A 23,154-nucleotide genomic window follows, 5' to 3' on the forward strand; every position below is an offset into this window, starting at 1 on the left:
CTCTCTCTCTCCCCCTCCCCTCCTTCCTCCCTCCATCTTATAGGCGACCCGACAGACACAGACTACACTGCAGTGGGCTGTGCCATCACCACCATCTCCTCCAACCTGACAGAGATGTCTAAGGGTGTGAAGCTACTGGCTGCTCTTATAGAGGACGACACGGGCGGGAGCAATGACCTTATGGGTGCCGCTAGGAACCTTGCTGGGGCCGTCTCTGACCTGCTCAAGGCTGTGGAACCTGCCTCCGGAGAGGTGAGACAGGGCTGGCGGAGGCAGATAACTCAACTCTGGTCCAGGAGAGTCCAGAGTGTTTACGGCGTTTGTTCCAGCTTAGTGCAAAGCAAGCACACTTGAAACAAAAGCCTGCAGATTGGCCTACTGCGGCTTTCCGTGGCCAGAGTTCTATACCAACAATGCTTTAGCCCAACACCTGTGGTATCTGAAGAGCACATGAGGTAGCTTCTACACATGATTCAACGTTATAGACTTACTTGGACCTCTCATTAAGTCCCATTGTCCCTGATATAAGGCATTTTATATTCTCTTTAGTAACAGAACAAACATCACAGTTGATCTTTTCCCAGTTGTATTGCCTGTAAAGAGAGGGTAACAGAAGGCTGTAGAGTGCGTTAGGTTTGACCTCTGATTGATTGGAAGTGTTTATACTGTACTTATCACTAATGCACCACTGGCCTCAATAATACCAACTGAGCTCTTACTGTATTCATATGGTGGCACTCCTCCCAGTTACAAGGCTTAATTTGATTACTATTTCCATTTTTTAGGGAGTGTGTGTGTGTCATGTGTTGGCTGTCTATTGTATTCCTGCCCTCATGTCTGAACAGAGACAGGCGGCCAGAGACCGACAGCCAGGCAGAATCATAACAAAATATGGCCATTTGAGCTATTCACCCTTCCTTTGCTACTGTGTGTTCACGTTGAACAAAACAAAGCCCGGTGAGGATAATTCTGTTGTGAATGATTCATCACTGCCATGTTGAATAATGGATTTCACATAGACCTGCACCCGCAGGCCCAGTTCACTACGTTCACAATGTTCTCTTCAAGGCCAGTTGGGATAATAATGTTTTGGGGAGATTCTGTCTTGACAATATGAAAATACCCTGATGTGGATTCAGAAATACAGTAGCTCATCTAAGCTAGTCTGGTGTGTCGACTTTCTGGGGCTAAGCGTAGATGCCGAGCCAGCTGTAATTTAGGTATACCTACCGTAGACCCCACGTGGGCTAACCCTTGTGCCATAGCTGTACTCTGACTTCCTGTTCCCTCAGCCCCGTCAGACAGTGCTGAGTGCAGCAGGCAGTATAGGCCAGGCCAGTGGAGACCTGCTGCTTCAGATAGGAGAGAACGAGTCAGACGAGAGGTTCCAGGTAAGAGTCTGTTTATTTTCACTTTTCTCATTACAACCTTTCACATGCGATTCAGACTCAGCACATTTAGAGGGATTATTCTGCAGTTGCACCCAATCTGAATTTCAAGCGTAACCTTTGCTTATTAGAATTTATTAAGCGGGATGGACATGAATAATGGTGATGGCGATTTCAGGAGGTGCTGATGAACCTGGCCAAGGCGGTGGCCAACGCGGCAGCCATGATGGTGCTGAAGGCTAAGAACGTGGCCCAGGTGGCAGACGACACGGTCCTACAGAACAGAGTCATCGCTGCTGCCACGCAGTGTGCCCTCTCCACCTCCCAGCTGGTCGCCTGTGCCAAGGTACAACACTGTAGACCTTTCACACACTCCCACTGACATTTCATCATGATGAGAATGATGTGAGAAGGTATAAGGTTTGTGGCAGTGCTACGGTGGATAATTCAACAACAGTAGCTATGATTCTTCACTTCAGGAACCCCAGGTAAAGTTACTTAACTTCAATAATATACACGTAGATGTTCAACGGAAGTGTTTTTGATCTTACATGATTTGTTTACTTCATCTTTGTTTCTCTTTTAACACATTCACTCATTTTTCTCCATCATCCCTTCCTCTCCAGGTGGAGACTCTCACCATCAGTGCTCTGGTGTGCCAGGAGCAGCTGCTCTCGCCCTTCCTGTCCCTCTCTAACTCTATATCCCTCTCTCACATGCTCACTTTCTCCATCTCCCTGCAGGTGGTGAGTCCCACCATCAGCTCCCCAGTGTGCCAGGAGCAGCTGATTGAGGCAGGGAAGCTGGTGGACCGCTCAGTGGAGGGCTGTGTCCAGGCCTGTCTGTCTGCCACAGTCGACGGGGAGATGCTGAAGCAGGTGAGCGGAGTTGGGGTCAACTCCATCTCAATTTCAGTACAATTTTCTCATTTAGAAGCATTGAGGAACATTGAAATGGGATGTCAGTGTACTTCCTGAATTGAAACTGAGTTGAGACACATCCTGCAGGTGAGTGCTGCAGCCAGTGTTGTCGGTCAGGCCCTGGGGGACCTGCTGGAGCATGTATGCCACTACGGCTCCCACGGCGAGCCCATTGGTCGCTACGACCAGGCCACCGACACCATCATGACCGTAACAGAGAGCATCTTCAGCTCCATGGGAGACGCAGGTGAGGAGGGAAGGGGATTCCCTAGTAGTGGTAGTGATGAAGTCGCTAAATAGAACTGTGAAATTAAATTAAATGCCAATAAAGCTTGATTTAATTGTTTAAATTGATGAATGTTTGTTGATATTTAGATTTAAAGCCTCTTGGTGTATAGAAAGTGTCTGCCAGCTACTCTATAGAACCTCATTCTGTTCTGTACTGTGGCCAACCAGTTGAAGAATGCTGGCTTTCAGCCAACAGCAAATATGTGGGTTCCAGTCACACCTGACATAAAAGCCTCAGTTAGTTGAGTATAAAAATGTATTGGAAATAGACTCATTCTCTCTCCCAGGGGAGTGTTGGCAGATTGGCTTGAGTTCTCGATGCTGGCTGCCAGATGCCTGCAGTTTAAAGCCATGTGTTCTTTAATAGAGAGAATAACTACCCATCTCTCGTCTCCTTGGACTAGCAGGATTTAGTCATACAGTAGCCTAACTTCGTCTGGTTCTCTCTCTCCGCTTGCTGACTCGCTCGCTGGCTCTCTCGCTCGCTGGCTCTCTCGCTCGCTGGCTCTCTCGCTCGCTGGCTCTCTCGCTCGCTGGCTCTCTCGCTCGCTGGCTCTCTCGCTCGCTGGCTCTCTCTCGCTGGCTCTCTCGCTCGCTGGCTCTCTCGCTCGCTGGCTCTCTCGCTCGCTGGCTCTCTCGCTCGCTGGCTCTCTCGCTCGCTGGCTCTCGCTCGCTGGCTCTCTCGCTCGCTGGCTCTCTCGCTCGCTGGCTCTCTCGCTCGGCTCTATCTCTCGCTCGCTGGCTCTATCTCTCGCTCGCTGGCTCTATCTCTTGCTCGCTGGCTCTCTCGCTCGCTCTCTCTCGCTCGCTGGCTCTATCTCTCGCTCGCTGGCTCTATCTCTCGCTCGCTGGCTCTATCTCTCGCTCGCTGGCTCTATCTCTCGCTCGCTGGCTCTCTATCTCTCGCTCGCTGGCTCTCTATCTCTCGCTCGCTGGCTCTCTTGCTCGCTGACTCGCTCGTTCGCTGACTCAATCTCACGCACGCACACGTCTCCACCCCCTCTACTTCTACCCATCCCCCTCTTTCTCTGCTCTGTCTCCCCCAATCAGGAGAGATGGTTCGTCAGGCCAGGGTCCTGGCTCAGGCCACCTCTGACCTGGTGAATGCCATGCGGTCAGATGCTGAGGTGGAAGTGGATGTTGACAACTCTAAGAAGCTTCTTGCTGCAGCTAAACTACTGGCAGACGCTACAGCCAGGATGGTGGAGGCTGCTAAGGTACAGTACGTAATAATGGCTTACTGACTGTGCTAAGCTTTCGGTCAACGACAACCTTTGTCAGAACCGGTCTGATGAAGGTCGTTGTTCATTAAAAGCGTAGCACATTAAGCACTGAAACTTGCATCTGATCAAGTGTGCGGAGACCTCTTTTCATTTATTTAGTTAAAGGGTTTAGAGACGTCAAACTCATTCCACAGAGGCCCAGTGTCTGCTGGTTTTCACTCCACCCTTGTACTTGATTGAGGAATTAAGGTCACTGATTAGTAAATAACTCTCCTCACCTGGTTGTCAATCAATCAATCAATCAAATGTATTTATAAAGCCCTTCTTACATCAGCTGATGTCACAAAGTGCCTTACAGAAAACAAGCCTAAAACCCCAAACAGCAAGCAATGCAGGTGTAGAAGCACGGTGTAGCGGTATTAATTAGAGAAAGGTAAAGAAGATTTTGTTCGGGCGCCAGGCAGGTATTAACCCGGCCGAAAGAAAGAAATAATAGAACAGCGAGAGTACCACTACCAGACCCACACACATCAGCAGAAGAGACTGCCTAGAGTGTAGCCTGTTGACCAGATAGCCAGCGGAGAGAAAAAAGAATACACATCCTATAGATCCCACATCACAGCACAGTCCTTCCACAATTCTTGGTAACCCCACCAAGCATACCTCATATAATAATAATAGCAGAGCAAATAAACAGCAACTTCATACAATAACAAATGAACCCAGTCATCACACAGAGGATTTGCAAGAGTTTGTATTCTCTGTTGTGAAGGAGTGCAGAGGGTATGAATGTGTGGTGTTCATATACACCCTAGTCCAGCTCCAATGAAACTTCAATACATTTAGGAAAAGAGAGTCTGTTGCAGTGTAAAGCACTGGACCATAGCAGGATGAGAAAGAGAGAAAGGGAACAAGAGAGGGCTTAGCTGTGGTCTTGAGGTTGCAGGTGTACGATCTGACGGTCCGATGGGTTGTAGATGAAAGCTTCGCAACAATGTTGCTACTAATCCCTTTGATCCATAACCGTCGCGGTCCCACATGAGAACAACCACGTTGTCGAGCGATCACACCGAGGATTGTTCCAAACACTGTACCACCACATACGCTGAAGACAACAAAAACCTCTGCAGCCTAACCGTCGCGGTCCCAAATGAAAACAACCACGTCGTCGAGCGATCACACCGAGGATTGTCCCAAAACTGTACAACCACATACAAACAAACTCTGCAGCATAACACACACAACCAAAACTGTCGCGCCACAAAAGAGCTCCTCCCCAAAAAGCTGAACGAGCTCTTTTATTTCCTTCTTCCTACTGCTCATGCTCTCTTAAAGTGGCAGCGCACGGTGAAGGCTCCGTGCAGGATTTCGCCACAACGGTGGCTAGGAAAAACTCCCTAGAAAGGCCAGAACCTTGGAAGAAACCTAGAGAGGAACCAGGCTATGAGGGGTGGCCAGTCCTCTTCTGGCTGTGCCGGGTGGAGATTATAACAGAACATGGCCAAGATGTTCATAGATGACCAGCAGGGTCAGATAATAATAATCACAGTGGTTGTAGAGGGTGCAACAGGTCAGCACCTCAGGAGTAAATGTCAGTTTGCTTTTCATAGCTGATCATTCAGAGTATTTCTACCGCTCCTGCGGTCTCTAGAGAGTTGAAAACAGCAGGTCTGGGACAGGTAGCACGTCCGGTGAACAGGTCAGGGTTCCATAGCCGCAGGCAGAACAGTTGAAACTGGAGCAGCAGCACGACCAGGTGGACTGGGGACAGCAAGGTGTCATCTGGCCAGGTAGTCCTGAGGCATGGTCCTAGGGCTCAGGTCCTCCGAAAGAGAGGGCGAATTGGAGAGAGCATACTTAAATTCACACAGGACACCGGATAAGACAGGAGAAATACTCCAGATATAACAGACTGACCCTAGCCCCCCGACACAAACTACTGCAGCATAAATACTGGAGGCTGAGACATTAGGGGTCGGGAGACACTGTGGCCCCGTCCGATGATACCCCCGGACAGGGCCAAACAGGCAGGATATAACCCCAACCACTTTGCCAAAGCACAGCCCCCACACCACTAGAGGGATAACTTCAACCACCAACTTACCATCCTGAGACAAGGCAGAGTATAGCCCACAAAGTTCTCCCCCACGGCACAACCCAAGGGGGGGCACCAACCCAGACAGGAAGATCACGTCAGTGACTCAACCCACTCAAGTGACGCACCACTCCTAGGGATGGCATGGAAGAGCACCAGTAAGCCAGTGACTCAGCCCCTGTAATAGGGTTTGAGGCAGAGAATCCCATTGAAGAGAGGTGGAACAGGCCACGTGGACACAGCAAGGGCGGTCTTAATTGAATGGAAACACTATAAACCTGCACACATTAGGCCCTCCGTGGAATGAGTTTGACTCCCCTGGGTTATAGATTCTCCATTATGTATGTACTAGAGGAGTTGTCCAAATGGAAGGTTAGTAAAGTAGGTTGTAAGATCAAGAACCGATGATCTGTCCTGTTCGTTGTTTTCCCCATCCTGTACACACAAGGTGACCTTTTCCCCAGCACATCCAGGCAGACAACGAAAAGAGGACCCGGCTGGAGTCCCTAGAGAGAGACGTCTGTTTTTGAATCCCAGAATGTCTGTCAGAGCAGTGTATGGCCGCAGCAGGATGTCTCATGTTGTCCCTCAGATCACCATGTTCCCATGAAGTGACCTCATCACTAATGAACCACCAGTGACCTCTGAGGTATCACTGATTGTACCGCTGTGACCAGCTATGGTGGCCTTCCTATTTAAACACCACCCAGAGACCAAGAGACGGAGCAGTTCTCACTGACTGGAGGAGGACAGGCATCGCTATGGGGTCTGAAATAATTTGGCTAGTCTAACCTCTTTCTATGTCATACTTTCTCTAAAAATGGCCCTTTCCAGTGAAAAACTACAGGTTGTAATTCGCAGAGGTGCCAGTGTATTGTTTTTATTTTGTTTTTATTTAACCTTTATTTAACTAGGCAAGTCAGTTAAGAACAAATTCTTATTTACAATTTACATTGACATGCATTTCATTTGTTTGATATGGTTATCCAAATGGGGTTGTATTGCATTTGATTACATTCATTCAAACCAGAGCTTTTTCCACAGTGCTATTTGGGTGCTTCCTGGTTGTCTAATTAAATATCCGTCTACTTTTATTCAGGCAGTCCACTTGATTCTTCATCTGCTCCTCAGCCTTACAGACAAGTATTAATGTCCCTGCAATCATGAATGCTAAATGGGGCCATATCTTACAGCTGGTTAAATGCTTTTGATTCCACATTAATCACATTATAGCAGCTATCTTTATCACTATCAATGCAGGATTTGCCCAGCCACTGTTTCCTTGGTAACTGTCAGAAAGGGGACTGTATTCAACACTACCCCTAGTTGCAGGTAGCCTAGCAGTTAGAGCATTGGGCAGGTAACCAAAATGTGAAAAATCTGTTGATCTGCCCTTGAGCAAGGTACTTAACCCTAATTGCTCCAGGGTTGCCGTCAACATTGGCTGATCCCTGGCTGTAACTTTCAGAGGGTCTATGATGCTATATAAGCATCATATAATTGATTGAGGGGAGAGGCATGGAGAAAGGATTGTGTCAGTAGTGGGGAGTCCACAGAAGATGGCAGCTCTTCGTTTGGCTTTTTCAAAGCTGTGTGTTGAGAAATCTGGACATAAGCCATGTGGTTTAATTTCGAACACTACTCTGTTTCATTTCCAATCCCTTTTATTATTAGAATACGATTGGTTTTCCCTTCAGTGACTATTTCCAATCACACATAAGTGATAGTTAACCTGGCGTACAGGAAGCAGTGAATAGTATGAATAATAGCCTGTACTGGGCTGGCTAACATGACACACTGTTATGAAGAAAGTGTTTTGCATTTCAACAGTCAATCACATTATTCCCCTCTACTCTTGAGGATTTAGTACTGTAACGTCTCTTCACATTAGTCTGGGCTTACTATAAACATCACCTTGTGGCTGTGGGTGGTATGTTTTTAGTGTGTGTGTGTTAGTGAGATATAAGATGGCTGCTGTAATGTACTGTAGAGGGTTACATTCAGCAGCAGGTGAGGGAAGCGCCTGGCTGCTTAATTAACTAAATGGCATGGAGGCTTAGGCTCTAGATTCTCTTCATTCCCTCAACAATAGGATGCACAGAGGCTCTTAGGATATTGGTTTGTGTGAACTGAACCCAGTCACGTACAATCAGAGACAGCTGGAGAGAAAGAGAGAGGTAAAGAGAGCTGGAGCCAGAGGAGGAGGTAATGACAAGGAATCTTGACGTTTCCTCATCAACAAGATGTTGATAGATAGACAAAGAAGAGCTGCTGTCATTACAAACGGACATGATTACAGTTGGACTTTCCCTGGATGCATCTCCATCTGCTCCAGTTTTAATGATAGATGAGGTGTCTTCCTTTGTCTCTGTGTGTCTGTCTCTGGGTGTGTGTGTGTGTGTGTAACAGGGCGCAGCGGCATACCCAGAGAACGAGGACCAGCAGCAGAGACTGAGGGAGGCGGCTGAGGGGTTACGCGTGGCCACCAACGCTGCAGCTCAGAACGCCATCAAGAAGAAGCTCATTAACAGGCTCGAGGTCAGTTGGATGGGTCTGAGCTAGGCTGGGCAGAGCCATATATATGTACAGTATACCTATGGGTGGCGCCGCGAGTTTGGTGCTAAGACGGCGTCCCATTAATGGGTTTGCAAAACTCTGTATATGGCTCTGGGGCTGAGTAAGCAGGCACTTCCACTTGCTTCTCCTCATCATAGCTCTTGCTCTACATACACACCACATTGTCAATCACATGGAAAACACCAGGCTTTGAGTGAAAGTCTAGAAATAGTATTTTTTATCTGCTGTATTATTTGGGGCTTTAGGTTAACGTGCAGAGGTGATTACATTACCAGAGTTATTATTTCCAACTGTTGATGTAAACCATGCAAGAACAGTTATATACAGTACAGGACATTACTGAGTGTGTTTGGAGAGCTACAGTGTACTCTGTGAACATTCAACTGTTATAGAAACTTCCTTTCCCTTCCTGTTTACATTCTGAGAAGTCCTTGTATGTTTTCCCTCATATGAAAGTAGAGACCATCCAGTATCATTCTTCGATCGTCATCCTACTAGCCACTGAAATGTAAAAGGAGCATTTTACATATGACTGTTGAAAGCGGAATGAGGGAGAGCTCGGTTTGTTGTTTTGGAAAGTTTGGTGTTTTGAAAGTGTGTTATAAAGTTTCTTAGTATCTAGCTACCTTTTGAGTTTGGATCCCGAGACGCAGTTGGCATCAGTTGCTGGGTCTGCTACTCTCTGTCCAGTGATCCTGCCGACCAAGACCGGTTCTGAGGAGCTATTTGGTGTAGCTGCTTGCTAGCTGCCTATCAAGCTAGCGGGGTTTTCTTGAGGGCTTGAACGCAGCTCGTGGCTGGGATCACAGATTGTCCCAGGCTTGTGGCTGTCTAGATCCCTGCTGTTTGTTGTTTTCAATCTTCCCTGCGACCTGCCCTGTCTGGAACTGTGAGGAGTAACAGCGTAACCTACGTTGCTAGGTACCATGACAAAGACCAAAGCCGGCAGGAGTACTGTTGAGGACAGTGGTGTCTCTCTGTCACAGGTGAACAAGCAAACATCTACATGCAGTTTCAACAACAAGAAAATGGCTTGTAGTGTTTTGTCCAAATACTGGTGGACTCAACTAATAAAAGAATGGACGATCTGACCAGAGAGGTCCAGGACCTGAAGAACAGTTTGCAGTTCTCCCAGGGTCAGCTCGATGAGTTTAAACAGGAGAAGGGCAAGATGACAGCAATCTGTAAGTCATTGAGAGAGGACATCAGTTCTGTGTGTGAATCCATGATAACAATGACGGAGAACAAATTATCTTGAGGGACAATCAAGGCGGAACAACATGGTTGTGGACGTAATTGCAGAATCGCCACATGAGACCTGGATGGAGTCTGAGGACAAAGTGAGGGAAATGATCTCGGCGAAACTGAAGATGGACCACTAGATGATTTGAGGTGGAGCGCGCCTACAGAACTGGAAACCCCACCACCGGCCCATGTGACAGGCCCGTAGTGGTCAGGTTCTTGAGGTTTATTGCCTTACCTCCCTAATCTTACTACATTTGCATACACTGTATATAGACTTTTCTATTGTGTTATTGACTGTACGTTTGTTTATCACATGTGTAACTCTGTGTGTGTGTCGCACTGCTTAGCTCTATCTTGGTCAGGTCTCAGTTGTAAATGAGAACTTGTTCTCAACTGGCCTACCTGGTTAAATAAAGGTGAAATAAAACATTGTAATAAAAAAGGACAAGGTAGCTGTTCTGGAAAGAGCCAAGAACTTGAGAGGAACGTGTACCTTCCTCAACGGGGACTATCCTGAAGCTGTGCACCAGAAGAGGAAAGAACTTATCTTGGCCATGAAAGCTGCCAGAGTGCGTGGGGACATTGCTTACATCCGCTATGACAAGCTCGTTGTCCACCCTCCCTCCCAAAACCCTGGAAGGGATGAGAGAGCAAAGCCTATGGGTTTGTAGCTTCAACCCCACAGCACACACAGATTCACTTACACACACTGACTGATTCATGGAATATTTATTTCTTGCAAAGAATAGAATAGGTCGACTTTTGTACTATGGGAGATAGTAGATTGATATAGGCTAGTGCTTTTGCTGTTCGTTAGGCCTGCTCATCTTGTTGGCTGACGAAAAGTAAATGTGGACAGTTCTTTCAATATCTTCAATATGCACCTCGGAATTGGATATGACAGAGAGCCGTGTGAGTGAGATGCTTCGGATTGCGTTGCACACTCAGGGAGAAGGGCACAACGCAGCACTGCAAAAGGCATGGATTTTTTTAGGGTGCATTACGACCACGAAGGGGATGCCACTGTGAAATTCGAGGCATTATCAAGTGCTTGTCAAATTGTGAATGAGAGACTATTGGCGTGTGTACAGCCTGTGCAAAAACAAAGCCGAGCTCATGCCTTTCGAGAGTTTTTCTAATCATCATTAGTCTCATCATGCAGCCTTACAATGTATTAAAAATCAAAACATATAGCCCACTGTTTGTAGAACAACTAAAGTTACATTAATACATCAACTAAAGTTACATTAATACATCTAAATTATGCATATAGAAGTACCTATTTCTTTGTTAACCGCTCAACACAGAATAGTGTGTGTGTGCGCAAGTGCGCACTCCCTCAAATCGTTTTGGAGAAAATATTTGTATTTTATTCAGCTTTGTTCAATTGTATTCTTCATATTGTAAAATAATATAAAATAATGCCACAGAATTATAAGCAAATCTTATCTGCTAAATTAAGTAGTGTAGCCCACAGCCATTTGGCATAGCCACATCAGGACCTAACATACGGACAACTCTGAGCATGCTATTCTTTTCTTCTGAAATAGACTACATTTTCTTCATATCATGCTTCTTTAGACCTGTCTAAAATAAATAATGGATTTATTGTGAAGGGGTAGGCTATATTACATGGATTTATTAGACTTTTTAAAATGGCTTGTAGGCTATGTGTCTTGGCTAAGAGTTGAGGAGAGACTGACTGCATCACTTATTTTTATAAGAATCAATGTGTTGAAAATCCCAAGTTGTTTGCATAGTCAACTTACACAGAGCTCTGACACACACACTTACCCCACCAGACATGCCACCATGGGTCTTTTCACAGTCCACAAATCTAGAACCGATTCAAGAAATTGTACAGTATTATATAGAGCCATTATTGCATGGAACTGCGTTCCATCTCATACTGCTCAAATGAACAGCAAACCTGGTTTTAAAAAACAATAAAGCAACACCTTCCCTATTTGACCTAGATAGTTTGTGCGTGTATGTATTGATATGGAGGCTACGTGTGCCTTTTTTAAATTGATGAAGTTTTGTCCTTGAGCTGTTAATGTTCTTTATTGTTCATGTTTTGAGTGGGCCAGAGGCTCTCACAACAGCCAATGGGGATCCTAATAAAATACCAAATCAGGAGACTGTTTGAACCCTGCTGCCCGACATTAAAGATGGCACGACAAATATTTGATCTCTGACCTGAGGAACCCTGGCTCTAAACGGAGACTGTCTGCCTCCCAAATGGCACTCTATTCCCTTTAGTACGCTTCTTTTGACCATGGGCCTCCTGGTCAAAATAAGTGCACTATAAAGGGAATGGGGTGCCATTTGGCAGGCATCTTGTGTGTGTGTGTTGATTCGTCGAGTCAGGCATGTTTAGAATCACTGCCGTGTGACTTTCCAACAGAATGCCGCCAAGCAAGCTGCAGCTGCAGCCACCCAGACCATCGCTGCCTCCCAGAATGCAGCAGCCTCCAACAAGAACACCGCCGCTCACCAGCAATTGGTGCAGAGCTGCAAGGTACTGGGGATAAGTCTCTTAATGTCAGGGGACATTGCCAGTTGCTTGCATTGAACAATTTCTATGCCTACTGTAGTTATACAGTAGGTGCTACAGCTATATAGAAACTGTGGTTGAATACTGTATGTGTGTTGACTGTTTATGTATGTGCGGCTCACTAGGCCATGGCAGACCATATTCCCCGGCTGGTCCAGGGGGTAAGGGGCAGCCAGGCCCAGCCTGAAGACCTCACTACCCAGCTAGCCCTCATCATCACCAGCCAGAACTTCCTACAGGTACACCCCCAGTGCCAGTCTGGCTCCTAATCTCACCACATATTGAATGAAGGGATCTCAATATATTGTACAGTGCTGATATGTGTGTGTGTGTGTGTGTGTGTGTGTGTGTGTGCTTGAAAGCTTCTAAAGATATCTTATTGATGTCTTATACTTGGGCAAGGCTGGGTTTTGTAGTCATAATAGATTCAAATAAAGACATCTATTCTCTGGTACAAAACATCTTCTTGGGATGAATTTGACATTTCTCTGTTTCCTGTTTCTCTCATGACAGCCTGGCAGTAAGATGGTGACATCAGCGAAGTCGTCTGTTCCCACGGTGATGGACCAGGCCGCTGCTATGCAGCTGGGTCAGTGTGCCAAAAACCTGGCCACCAGCCTGGCAGAGCTCAGAACCGCAGCACAGAAGGTACATACACACACACACACACACACACACGTAAGTCATACCTGTCGCTTTGTCACTTTGTGAGGGTACCTATCCCCTGTTAGGACTAGCCAGCTTCTGATAGACTATGCACTAAATACCAGCTCAGATGGGTTAAAAGCTGTCAGTCTAGAATGACTAATTCAATGGTCTGCTCTCTCCCTGTGCTCTTTAGGCCCACGAAGCCTGCGGCCCCATGGAGATCCACTCAGCTCTCACAGCCGTCCAGACTCTGAAGACTGAGCTCCAAGACGCCAAGATGGCTGCCATAGACATGCAGCTGAAACCACTACCTGGAGAATCGGTCAGGGAAATCTGATTCATTGAATTAATCAACGTCTCTCATTACTTCTAGTGATTACTCTTTCATCCATTGCTGAGTCTGTTTGTCTGGGTGTCTGATGTGCTGTTCTTTCTGCAGTTGGAGAAGTGTGCTCAGGATCTGGGCAGCACCTCCAAGTCTGTGGGATCCTCCATGGCTCAGCTGCTCACCTGTGCTGCACAGGGCAATGAACACTACACAGGTACTGTACTACTGCCCTGGGGCTCCTATTCTACTTAGAGCAATACCACTAAATAACAAACTCCATAGCACCACCAGGATGTGTCTATAATAGTATATTTCACTTTTGACTACAGATTTTACTGTTACTACTGAAAGCTTCAACATATTTTGATGCTTCAAGGTCAATAGTAGATTAGATTTGGCCTTTACTCTCTGAAAGGTAGCACAAAGACTAAAGCAGAATAAATCCTTCCCCTACTTCAATAGATGTGACATTCCTTCAGTAATCTTGTCTAGATGAATGGGGTAATGCAAGCTGATTCAATTTACTAGATTCCTCCCCAATGTGTTGTGTTGATGCTGAAATGTTGCATTCCCTTGTTGAGGCAGTCAGTGGTTTAGACGTTATGAAACTAAACCAGAGGCTCTCGCTACCTGGTATAGCACACTGTCAACGTGAGAGGGCTATGGATATCGGAGGTCATAACATGCATTTATTAAGCCTTAATTCAATCTTCTGAATGTATTTGGATGTTTGACACATCTGAATGCAAACAGTCCTTTTCATTTAATACATTTTATTTGTCACATGCTTGGTAAACAACAGGTGTAGACTGACAGTGAAATGTTTACTTATGGGCCCTTCCCAACAATGCAGAGAGAAAAATATAGAAAAAAACAAGAACACAAGGAATAAATACTCAATGAGTAACGATAACTTGGCATTATACACGGGTACCAGTACCGAGTCGATGTCCAGAGGTACGAGTTAGTGCAAAGAGGGTCAATGCAGATAGTCTGGGTAGCTATTTGGTTAACTATTTAGTAGTCTAATGGCTTGGTAGTAGAAGCTGTTCGGGGTCCTGTTGGTTCCAGACTTGGTGCATCGGTACTGCTTGCCGTGTGGCAGTAGAGAGGGAGCTTGCCGTGCGGCAGTGGAGTGAGGGAGCTTGCCGTGCGGCAGTGGAGCGAGAGAGCTTGCCGTGCGGCAGTGGAGCGAGAGAGCTTGCCGTGCGGCAGTGGAGCGAGAGAGCTTGCCGTGCGGCAGTGGAGCGAGGGAGCTTGCCGTGCGGCAGTAGGGAGCTACTTCTGCTACTTCCGTAATAACTCTTCTTTATTTGTAACATTCCAAACCCTACTCACCATTTGTATATTTGCCTCCAGGGTTAGCAGCCAGAGAGACAGCCCAGGCCCTGAAGACTCTAGCCCAGGCAGCGCGGGGCGTGGCAGCCTCTACCACCAACCCTCAGGCAGCGGCGTCCATGTTGGATTCAGCCTGTGATGTTATGGAAGGCTCGGCCATGCTGATCCATGAGGCCAAGCAAGCTCTGGTCTCTCCCGGTGACGCAGAGAGCCAGCAGAGGCTAGCCCAGGTGATTGAGGGACTTCAGTACAATAACGTGCAGAGCCATATAGGGATGAAGCTACTGTACAGTCGTGGCCAAAAGTTTTGAGAATTACACACACATTAATTTCCACAAAGTTTGCTGCTTCAGTGTCTTTAGATATTTTTGGCAGATGTTACTATGGAATACTGAAGTATAATTACAAGCATTTCATAAGTGTCAAAGGCTTTTATTGACAATTACATGAAGTTGATGCAAAGAGTCAATATTTTCAGTGTTGACCCTTCTTTTTCAAGACCTCTGCAATCCGCCCTGGCATGCTGTCAATTAACTTGTGAGCCACATCCTGACTGATGGCAGCCCATTCTTGCATAATCAATGCTTGGAGTTTGTCAGAATTTGTGGGGTTTTGTTTGTCCACCCGCCTCTTGAGGATTGACCACAAGTTCTCAATTAGATTAAGGTCTGGGGAGTTTCCTGGCCATGGACCCAACAAATTGATGTTTTGTTCCCCGAGCAACTTAGTTATCACTTTTGACTTATGGCAAGGTGCTCCATCATGCTTGGAAAGGCATTGTTTGTCACCAAACTGTTCCTGGATGGTTGGGAGAAGTTGCTCTCGGAGGATGTGTTGGTACCATTCTTTATTCATGGCTGTGTTCTTAGGCAAAACTGTGAGTGAGCCCACTCCCTTGGCTGAGAAGCAACCCCACACATGAATGGTCTCTTGATGCTTTACCGTTGGCAGCGCTCACCTGGTCTTCTCCGGACAAGCTTTATTCCGGATACCCCAAACAATCAGAGAAAATTACTTTACCCCAGTCCACAGCAGTCCAATCCCTGTACCTTTTGCAGAATATCAGTCTGTCCCTGATGTTTTTCCTGGCGAGAAGTGGCTTCTTTGCTGCCCTTCTTGACACCAGGCCATCCTCCAAAAGTCTTTGCCTCACTGTGCATGCAGATGTACTCACATTTTGCCTGCTGCCATTCCTGAGCAAGCTCTGTACTGGTGGTGCCCCGATCCTGCAGCTGAATCAACTTTAGGAGACGGTCCTGGCGCTTGCTGGACTTTCTTGGGCGCCCTGAAGCCTTCTTCACAGCAATTGAACCGCTCTCCTTGAAGTTCTTGATGATCCGATAAATGGGTGATTTAGGTGCAATCTTACTGGCAGCAATATCCTTGCCTGTGAAGCCCTTTTTGTGCAAAGCAATGATGATGGCACGTGTTTCCTTGCAGGTAACCATGATTGACAGAGGAAGAACAATGATTCCAAGCACCACCCTCCTTTTGAAGCTTCCAGTCTGTTATTCGAACTCAATCAGCATGACAGAGTTATCTCCAGCCTTGTCCTCGTCAACACTCACACCTGTGTTAATGAGAGAATCACTGACATGATGTCAGCTGGTCCTTTTGTGGCAGGGCTGAAATGCAGTGGAAATGTTTTTTGGGGATTCAGTTCATTTGCATAGCAAAGAGGGACTTTGCAATTAATTGCAATTCATCTGATCACTCTTCATAACATTCTGGAGTATATGCAAATTGCCATCATACAAACTGAGGCAGCAGACTTTGTGAAAATTAATATTTGTGTCATTCTCAAAACTTTTTGGCCATGACTGTATATCTCTATAAAAGGCTCTGCTATGTGTATGTACAGTTGAAGTCAGAAGTTTACATACACTTAGGTTGTAGTCATTAAAACTCGTTTTTCAACCACTCCACAAATTTCTTGTTCACAAACTATAGTTTTGACAAGTCGTTTAGGACATCTACTTTGTGCATGACACACGTAATTTTTCCAACAATTGTTTAGACAGATTATTTCACTTATATTTCACTGTATCACAATTCCGGTGGGTCAGAAGTTTACATACACTAAGTTGACTGTGCCTTTAAACAGCTTGGAAAATTCCAGAAAATGATTTCATGGCTTTAGAAGCTTCTGATAGGCTAATTGACATAATTTGAGTCAATTGGAGGTGTACCTGTGGAGGTATTTCAAGGCCTACCTTCAAACTCAGTACCTCTTTGCTTGACATCATGGGAAAATCAAAAGAAATCAGCCAAGACCTCAGAAAATGTATTGTAGACCTCGACAAGTCCGGTTCATCCTTGGGAGCAATTTCCAAACACCTGAAGGTACCACGTTCATCTGTACAAACAATAGTACACAAGTATAAACACCATGGGACCAGGCAGCCATCATACCACTCAAGAAGGAGACGCGTTCTGTCTCTTAGAGATGAACGTACTTTGGTGCAAGAAGTGCAAATCAATCCCAGAACAACAGCAAAGAACCTTGTGAAGATGCTGGAGGAAACGGGTACAAAAGTATCTATATCCACAGTAAAACGAGTCCTATATCAACATAACCTGAAAGGCCGCTCAGCAAGGAAGAAGCCACTGCTCCAAAACCGCCATAAAAATGCCAGACTACGGTTTGCAACTGCACATGGGGACAAAGATCACACTTTTTGGAGAAATGTCCTCTGGTCTGATGGAACAAAAATAGAACTGTTTGGCCATAATGACCATTGTTATGTTTGGAGGAAAAAGGGGGTGGCTTGCAAGCCGAAGAACACCATCCCAACCATGAAGCACAGCATCATGTTGTGGAGGTGCTTTGCTGCAGGAGGGACTGGTGCACTTCACAAAATAGATGGCATCATGAGGGAGGAAAATTATGTGGATATATTGAAGCAACATCCCAAGACATCAGTCAGGACAATGACCCCAAGCATACTTTCAAAGTTGTGACAAAATGGCTTAAGGACAACAAAGTCAAGGTATTGGAGTGGCCATCACAAAGCCCTGACCTCAATCACATAGAAGATTTGTGGGCAGAACTGAAAAAGTGTTTATGAGCAAGGAGGCCTACAAACCTGACTCAGATACACCAGCTCTGTCAGGAGGAATGGGCCAAAATTCACTCAACTTATTGTAGGAAGCTTGTGTAAGGCTACTCAAAATGTTTGACCCAAGTTAAAAAATGTAAAGGCAATGCTGCCAAATACTAATTGAGTCCATATTTTCCATCTGTTCAGTATAATTGTCCTCTGTCTGAATGGAGTGGACTGTGGTTGGTGCTCTTAGACAACCAAATCCTACTTGAGTTTTAATATCACCACTTTTATTCAGAAATGCTTGGCTTGTGTTACAGTGAAGGTCAAGTGAGAGGCAACTATTTTTATTGTAGAGCTTCCACAGATCACTTCTCACAACTACAGTATCTGGTTGAATAATAAATAAATAACTTTTCATTGACAAATAATAGTTCACATTTTATCAGCCCAGCTGAACAAAACACTGATCACCTGTCAAACACAGTGAGGTGTTGATCCTCCGCCTGCTGTAGCAGGAGATTCACAGCTTTATGCACACATCAATTATTAATGCCTGGTCCTCCCCATATAACCTTCCCACCAGATGAATAAAGGATGCATCTATAGATGCTTCTGCAGATAAAGGGACAGACGGGACATAGTATTGTGGTGCTTGTTCTGTTCCTTTGCAAATGAGAGAGAAATAGGACCCATTTTACATGGTGTCGAAGATCCCTTTGTTTTTGAATGGAATCCAATAAAAGTCCTTGAATTCCTCTTTGGATGATGATCTCTTTTAAATCTTACCAAATAAAAGGCTTCAATTGTCTCTTTATCTTTTCAGGTAGTCCTAGTTGTGCATTCAGTAATCCTTTCAGCAGCACGACTCCTGTTCTGTTGCTAGGCCCCACAGGGACACAGACATATTGGTTGGCATATGTTCTGTTGGAAACAGAAGTGCAAATTAGGAACATCAATTACTCCGCTATGCTTCTTGGCTCATTAGCATTTTAAGATTGTGATTGCAGCTCAGCAACATCACTACTGTGGAAAACACCTCCGTTCACGCATGAATGATCACACACACACACGCAGGCACGCTCACACACACACACACACACACGCACACCTGTGCTCACACACACCTGTTCTCTCTGCTTCAGGTGGCCAAGGCTGTGTCCCACTCTCTGAATAACTGTGTCAACTGCCTGCCTGGCCAGAAGGATGTGGACATGGCCCTCAGGAGCATTGGAGAGGCCAGCAAGAAACTGCTGGGAGAAACGGTAAGTTCTACACTTCCTTAAGTAAAGGTTACTTTATTGAAAAAACATTCACGTGAAGCCACTGATTACCCCTGAGTTAATCACCCGTTTATTGATTTAAAACTGCCGCTAGGTCAAACACTTATCAAATGTTTTTAAACCAAACTTACATTTATTGCACCACAACCTAAACTCTGACTCGCTATGGCTGTCTTTGTTGTCTCTCTGTATTTCTCTATCTCTTATCTTTCTCTTTCTCTGTAGCTCCCTCCATCCACCAGGTCGTTCCAGGAGGCCCAGAGCGAGCTGAACCAGACCGCAGCAGATCTGAACCAATCAGCAGGAGACGTGGTCCATGCCTCCCGCGGCTCCAGCACCCAGCTCGCAGACGCATCTGGGAAGTTCAGCGAAGACTTTGATGAGTTCTTGGACGCCGGCATTGAGATGGCTGGGCACACTCAGGTGCAGTCACAGTGGTCTGTCTGTGTGGTACTGAACCTGGAACGTGTTCATTAGGGCACGCCATACCATAGCAATGGAAACCATAATGAACATTTCTTACTGACAAGTTCACATAGTGCCTCCCCGTTCCACGCACTTTTGTTGTTTTGTTTCGTGCCTAATGAACACAAACGAGGCACCATACTGGATGTGACTGTTTTAGTGACTAATTTATTTACGTAAGCCTCTTCATCACCTTTTGGACATAAGAACCAACTGTATAATTTATCAAAGCTGATATGATGGAAAATAGAGGAGGAAAAGTTGACCAATTAGCCTCAAAAGACAGCTTGGCCAACCATCAGTCAATCTATTTGTAGATTAACTTTCCATATAGATACGGAATATTCAATTGAATTGCCTCAGAGCGGCGGTCTGTTAAATGTAGTGTAAATAAGATGACAGTTGAAGGTCTTTTCCGGGCTGCCTTGCTGATAAGGAAGGAGGAAATCTTAATGGCATGACACTGATTACCAAATCAGACCCAGGTGACTGCAGGAACTGCCAGCAGCAGAGTTGGAACCATAGAGTCTTTGTTTAGAACAGAGTTTGAGGGGAACAATAGACATGTTAAGCATGGTGCAGCTAGAAAACCATTCCATTCTCCTATTCATCTGACTGATGGAAAGGTGGACCAGGGATAGTCAGTTGCACAGGGCTCCTGAGTGGTGCAGCAGTCTAAGGCATTGCATCTCAGTGCTAGAAGCGTCACTACAGACCCTGGTTCGATTCCAGGCTGTATCGCAACTGGCCGGGATTGGGAGTACCATGGACGGCGCACAATTGGCCCAGCGTCGTCTGGGTTTGGCCATTGTAGGCCGTCATTGTAAATAATTTGTTCTTAACTGGCTTACCTAGTTAAATAAAGGTTACATTCAGCGTTGATTAGCACTATACAGCCATCTCATCGCTCTGAGGGGATCAGTTACTAGGCAGATTTGGGTTCATTTAGACTCTCTAAATGACTAGCAACATTTCATGCCCTTTCTGTATGACTTTTGTATATGATTGATTTACAACTAGTATTTATGACTTGTAATAACTGGTGATTCTGCTGTGGATGTTGTAGAGGAAAGATGAGCAGATCCAGGTGATAGGTAACCTGAAGAACATCTCCATGGCTTCCAGCAAGCTGCTCCTGGCAGCCAAGTCTCTGTCTGTAGACCCTGGGGCAGCTAATGCCAAGAACCTTCTGGCTGCTGCTGCAAGGTACCTACCATACACTACCCTCTATGTGGGCTCTCACAATACCACACCTGTTGATTGGTTATTTATTATGTCATGTTGGATTTAGAACAAGAGATTTTCCACCCACAGTGCATTCAACTTTTGCAATGTGTTACAATACGCTTATGCCAGGGCCAAAGCAATGGGAGGTTTCACTGTGCCTTAGGAAGGGACAAGGCTTTTGATGTGACACACATGCACTTCTCAATCTCACACCTCCAGTGTAGCTCCACTTCACAGCAGAAATGTCCTCCCAGGTGGTAGATGAAGTGCTGTCTCCCTTCAGGCTTGTGGAGGCTGTTAATTTCCTGTCTGGTAATTGGAAGGTTAAGAGGGAGGTGTGTGACTGAAATGTCTGACTGGCTCACTGAAGCCTGCTGGAATTCTGCTGAAAAAAGAGAGAGAGAGAGAGGGAGGAGGAGGGGAGAGACCAGAGGGACCCAGAACACAATATTAGATTTGGAACCAATGGAGCCTGGGACCTTGTGTTTGTGTAATGGAGCTGAACGCTGGTCTAAGTGCTTCTCATTTTGAACTTCTCTCGCCCTCTCTCTCGGTTTCTCTCTCTCTCGGTCTCTCTCTCGGTCTCTCTCTCGGTCTCTCTCTCGGTCTCTCTCAGGCTCTCGCTCTCTCGGGCTCTCCCCTCTCTCACTCCTCTCCCTCCCATCCTGTGTTTCAGAGCAGTGACAGAGAGCATTAACCAGCTAATCACACTGGCCACACAGCAGGCCCCGGGACAGAAGGAGTGTGACAATGCCCTACGAGAGCTGGAGGTACCATCAACATCAATAGCTTACATCAATAACATTAGCTTTACTGATAACAGCTGCAGTCATAGTGGTGGTAGCAGGAGTGTTAGATGGAGCAGTAAGGGTGTTAGTAAAAGCAGTGTCATCTGTAGCAGCCTTTGTTGTTATGAGAGATTGGATAGTAGCATCATTAAAGTGAGTTATGTTAAATGTATAGATTATGGGAGTGCTCTAGGAGAATGTTTTCATGTAGCTCATTTAAGTTGTATCTGTAATGGGTTTCTTTGGTTTTAGTTAAATTAGCAGGTTCTGTTCTAGATGTTAAGATGTTTTCCCTCTCCTCTCAGGCGGTGAAAGGAATGCTAGCCAGCCCCAACGAGCCAGTCAGCAACCTCTCCTACTTCCACTGCATCGAGAGCGTCATGGAGAACTCCAAGGTAGGGAGGGCCATGACCCTGAGCGCTGCTGAAAGAGCAAGCATAACCACAACCTCCAGACAGATGGAAACGAGTAGAGATGGAGAGATGGGAGGGAGAGCAGAGAGAGAGCGGTGACCTGCCTGGCTGAGGAATGCTACAGCTTAATCCCTCCCTTCTGCTCTTTTCCTCTGTTCCCCCTGTTCTTTCAGGTCCTGGGAGAGTCCATGGCTGGCATTTCTCAGAACTGTAAAACCGGGGATGTGCCAGCGTTTGGTGGCTGTGTGGGACTGGCCTCCAAGGCCCTGTGTGGGCTCACTGAGGCTGCAGGACAGGTTAGGACATGCTACGAACCTACCAGACATACTGTGTGTCATACTGTGTGAAGATGTGAGCACCCTATGTGTGCTCTGCTTGAGCTAGGGAGTGTTGTGCTAGTGTAGAAAGAGAGTAGTGTGGACTTCTGTTTTTCCACTACTGACCATGTCTGGGTTTTCCCTTACTACATCAATATACCACACATGAGTAGGCTCTGTCCATCTGTGTGTAGACCAGATGCTGTGTTCAGTAAAAAGCTGCTATTTAAGCTGCTAACATTGTAGCCTACCTGTTTTCTGCTACTATGAGAGCCACGTCTGGTTCTACAGTATGTTGATGTCTCTCCTCCTGTCCTCTCTCCTCAGGCCTCCTACCTGGTGGGCGTGTCTGACCCCAACAGTCAGGCAGGGCGTCAGGGGTTGGTCGACGCCATCCAGTTTGCACGAGCCAATCAGGCGATCCAGATGGCCTGTCAGAACCTGGTGGATCCGGACAGCAGCCCCTCACAGGTCAGTTGGGACATAATAACACAGGTTTGTTTGGTTTTATTTGTTTACTAACTAGTCACCTTGGGTTGATTTGAAGAGTCTATTGAAATTTGATGTTTATGAGCCATCAGCTGTTCCCTTTGTCATGTTTATCTCTTGTGATCTACTTTAGAAAAATCCCGAGCTGCTGATTTGTTTGTTGTCGTCCTTCATCTGACGTGTTATGGTTCATCTGTCTAGACATCCGGGTTGCCTCCCACCACGTACCAATGTTCCCATTTAGGGTATGGCTTTCTGAGACTGTTATGGTGGGTGTTTTCAGGTACTGTCGTCTGCCACCATCGTAGCAAAGCACACATCAGCTCTTTGCAACGCCTGTCGCCTGGCCTCCTCCAAGACAGCCAACCCCACAGCCAAGAGACACTTTGTCCAATCTGCCAAGGAGGTGGCCAACAGCACAGCCAACCTGGTCAAAACTATAAAGGTAAGACTGCAGACTCCAATTAGGTTTTTTGAACTGATAAACTGGCCCATTATGTGTATATTGACCTGGGTTTCTC

General features: G+C 46.1%; 1 protein-coding gene across 2 annotated transcripts in view; it reads left to right on the forward strand.

The window, feature by feature from the left end:
• LOC139562757 (talin-2) overlaps positions 1–23,154 on the forward strand; it is a 132,008-nt gene that overhangs the window by 84,065 nt on the left and 24,789 nt on the right. For both annotated transcript variants that reach the window (XM_071380751.1, XM_071380750.1), the window contains exons 17-37: positions 44–252; positions 1,293–1,391; positions 1,567–1,734; positions 2,132–2,266; positions 2,396–2,555; positions 3,647–3,813; positions 8,324–8,452; positions 12,144–12,257; positions 12,419–12,532; positions 12,807–12,941; positions 13,135–13,263; positions 13,381–13,483; positions 14,629–14,837; positions 18,797–18,916; positions 19,160–19,357; positions 20,466–20,605; positions 21,303–21,396; positions 21,720–21,809; positions 22,001–22,123; positions 22,472–22,615; positions 22,917–23,078. In XM_071380751.1, the coding sequence (XP_071236852.1) occupies positions 44–252; positions 1,293–1,391; positions 1,567–1,734; positions 2,132–2,266; positions 2,396–2,555; positions 3,647–3,813; positions 8,324–8,452; positions 12,144–12,257; positions 12,419–12,532; positions 12,807–12,941; positions 13,135–13,263; positions 13,381–13,483; positions 14,629–14,837; positions 18,797–18,916; positions 19,160–19,357; positions 20,466–20,605; positions 21,303–21,396; positions 21,720–21,809; positions 22,001–22,123; positions 22,472–22,615; positions 22,917–23,078 (2,942 nt within the window). The remainder of the gene's footprint in view (positions 1–43; positions 253–1,292; positions 1,392–1,566; positions 1,735–2,131; positions 2,267–2,395; positions 2,556–3,646; positions 3,814–8,323; positions 8,453–12,143; positions 12,258–12,418; positions 12,533–12,806; positions 12,942–13,134; positions 13,264–13,380; positions 13,484–14,628; positions 14,838–18,796; positions 18,917–19,159; positions 19,358–20,465; positions 20,606–21,302; positions 21,397–21,719; positions 21,810–22,000; positions 22,124–22,471; positions 22,616–22,916; positions 23,079–23,154) is intronic.

Source organism: Salvelinus alpinus, chromosome 33 (genome assembly GCF_045679555.1).
Source record: "Salvelinus alpinus chromosome 33, SLU_Salpinus.1, whole genome shotgun sequence".
Taxonomy (NCBI): Eukaryota; Metazoa; Chordata; class Actinopteri; order Salmoniformes; family Salmonidae; genus Salvelinus; species Salvelinus alpinus.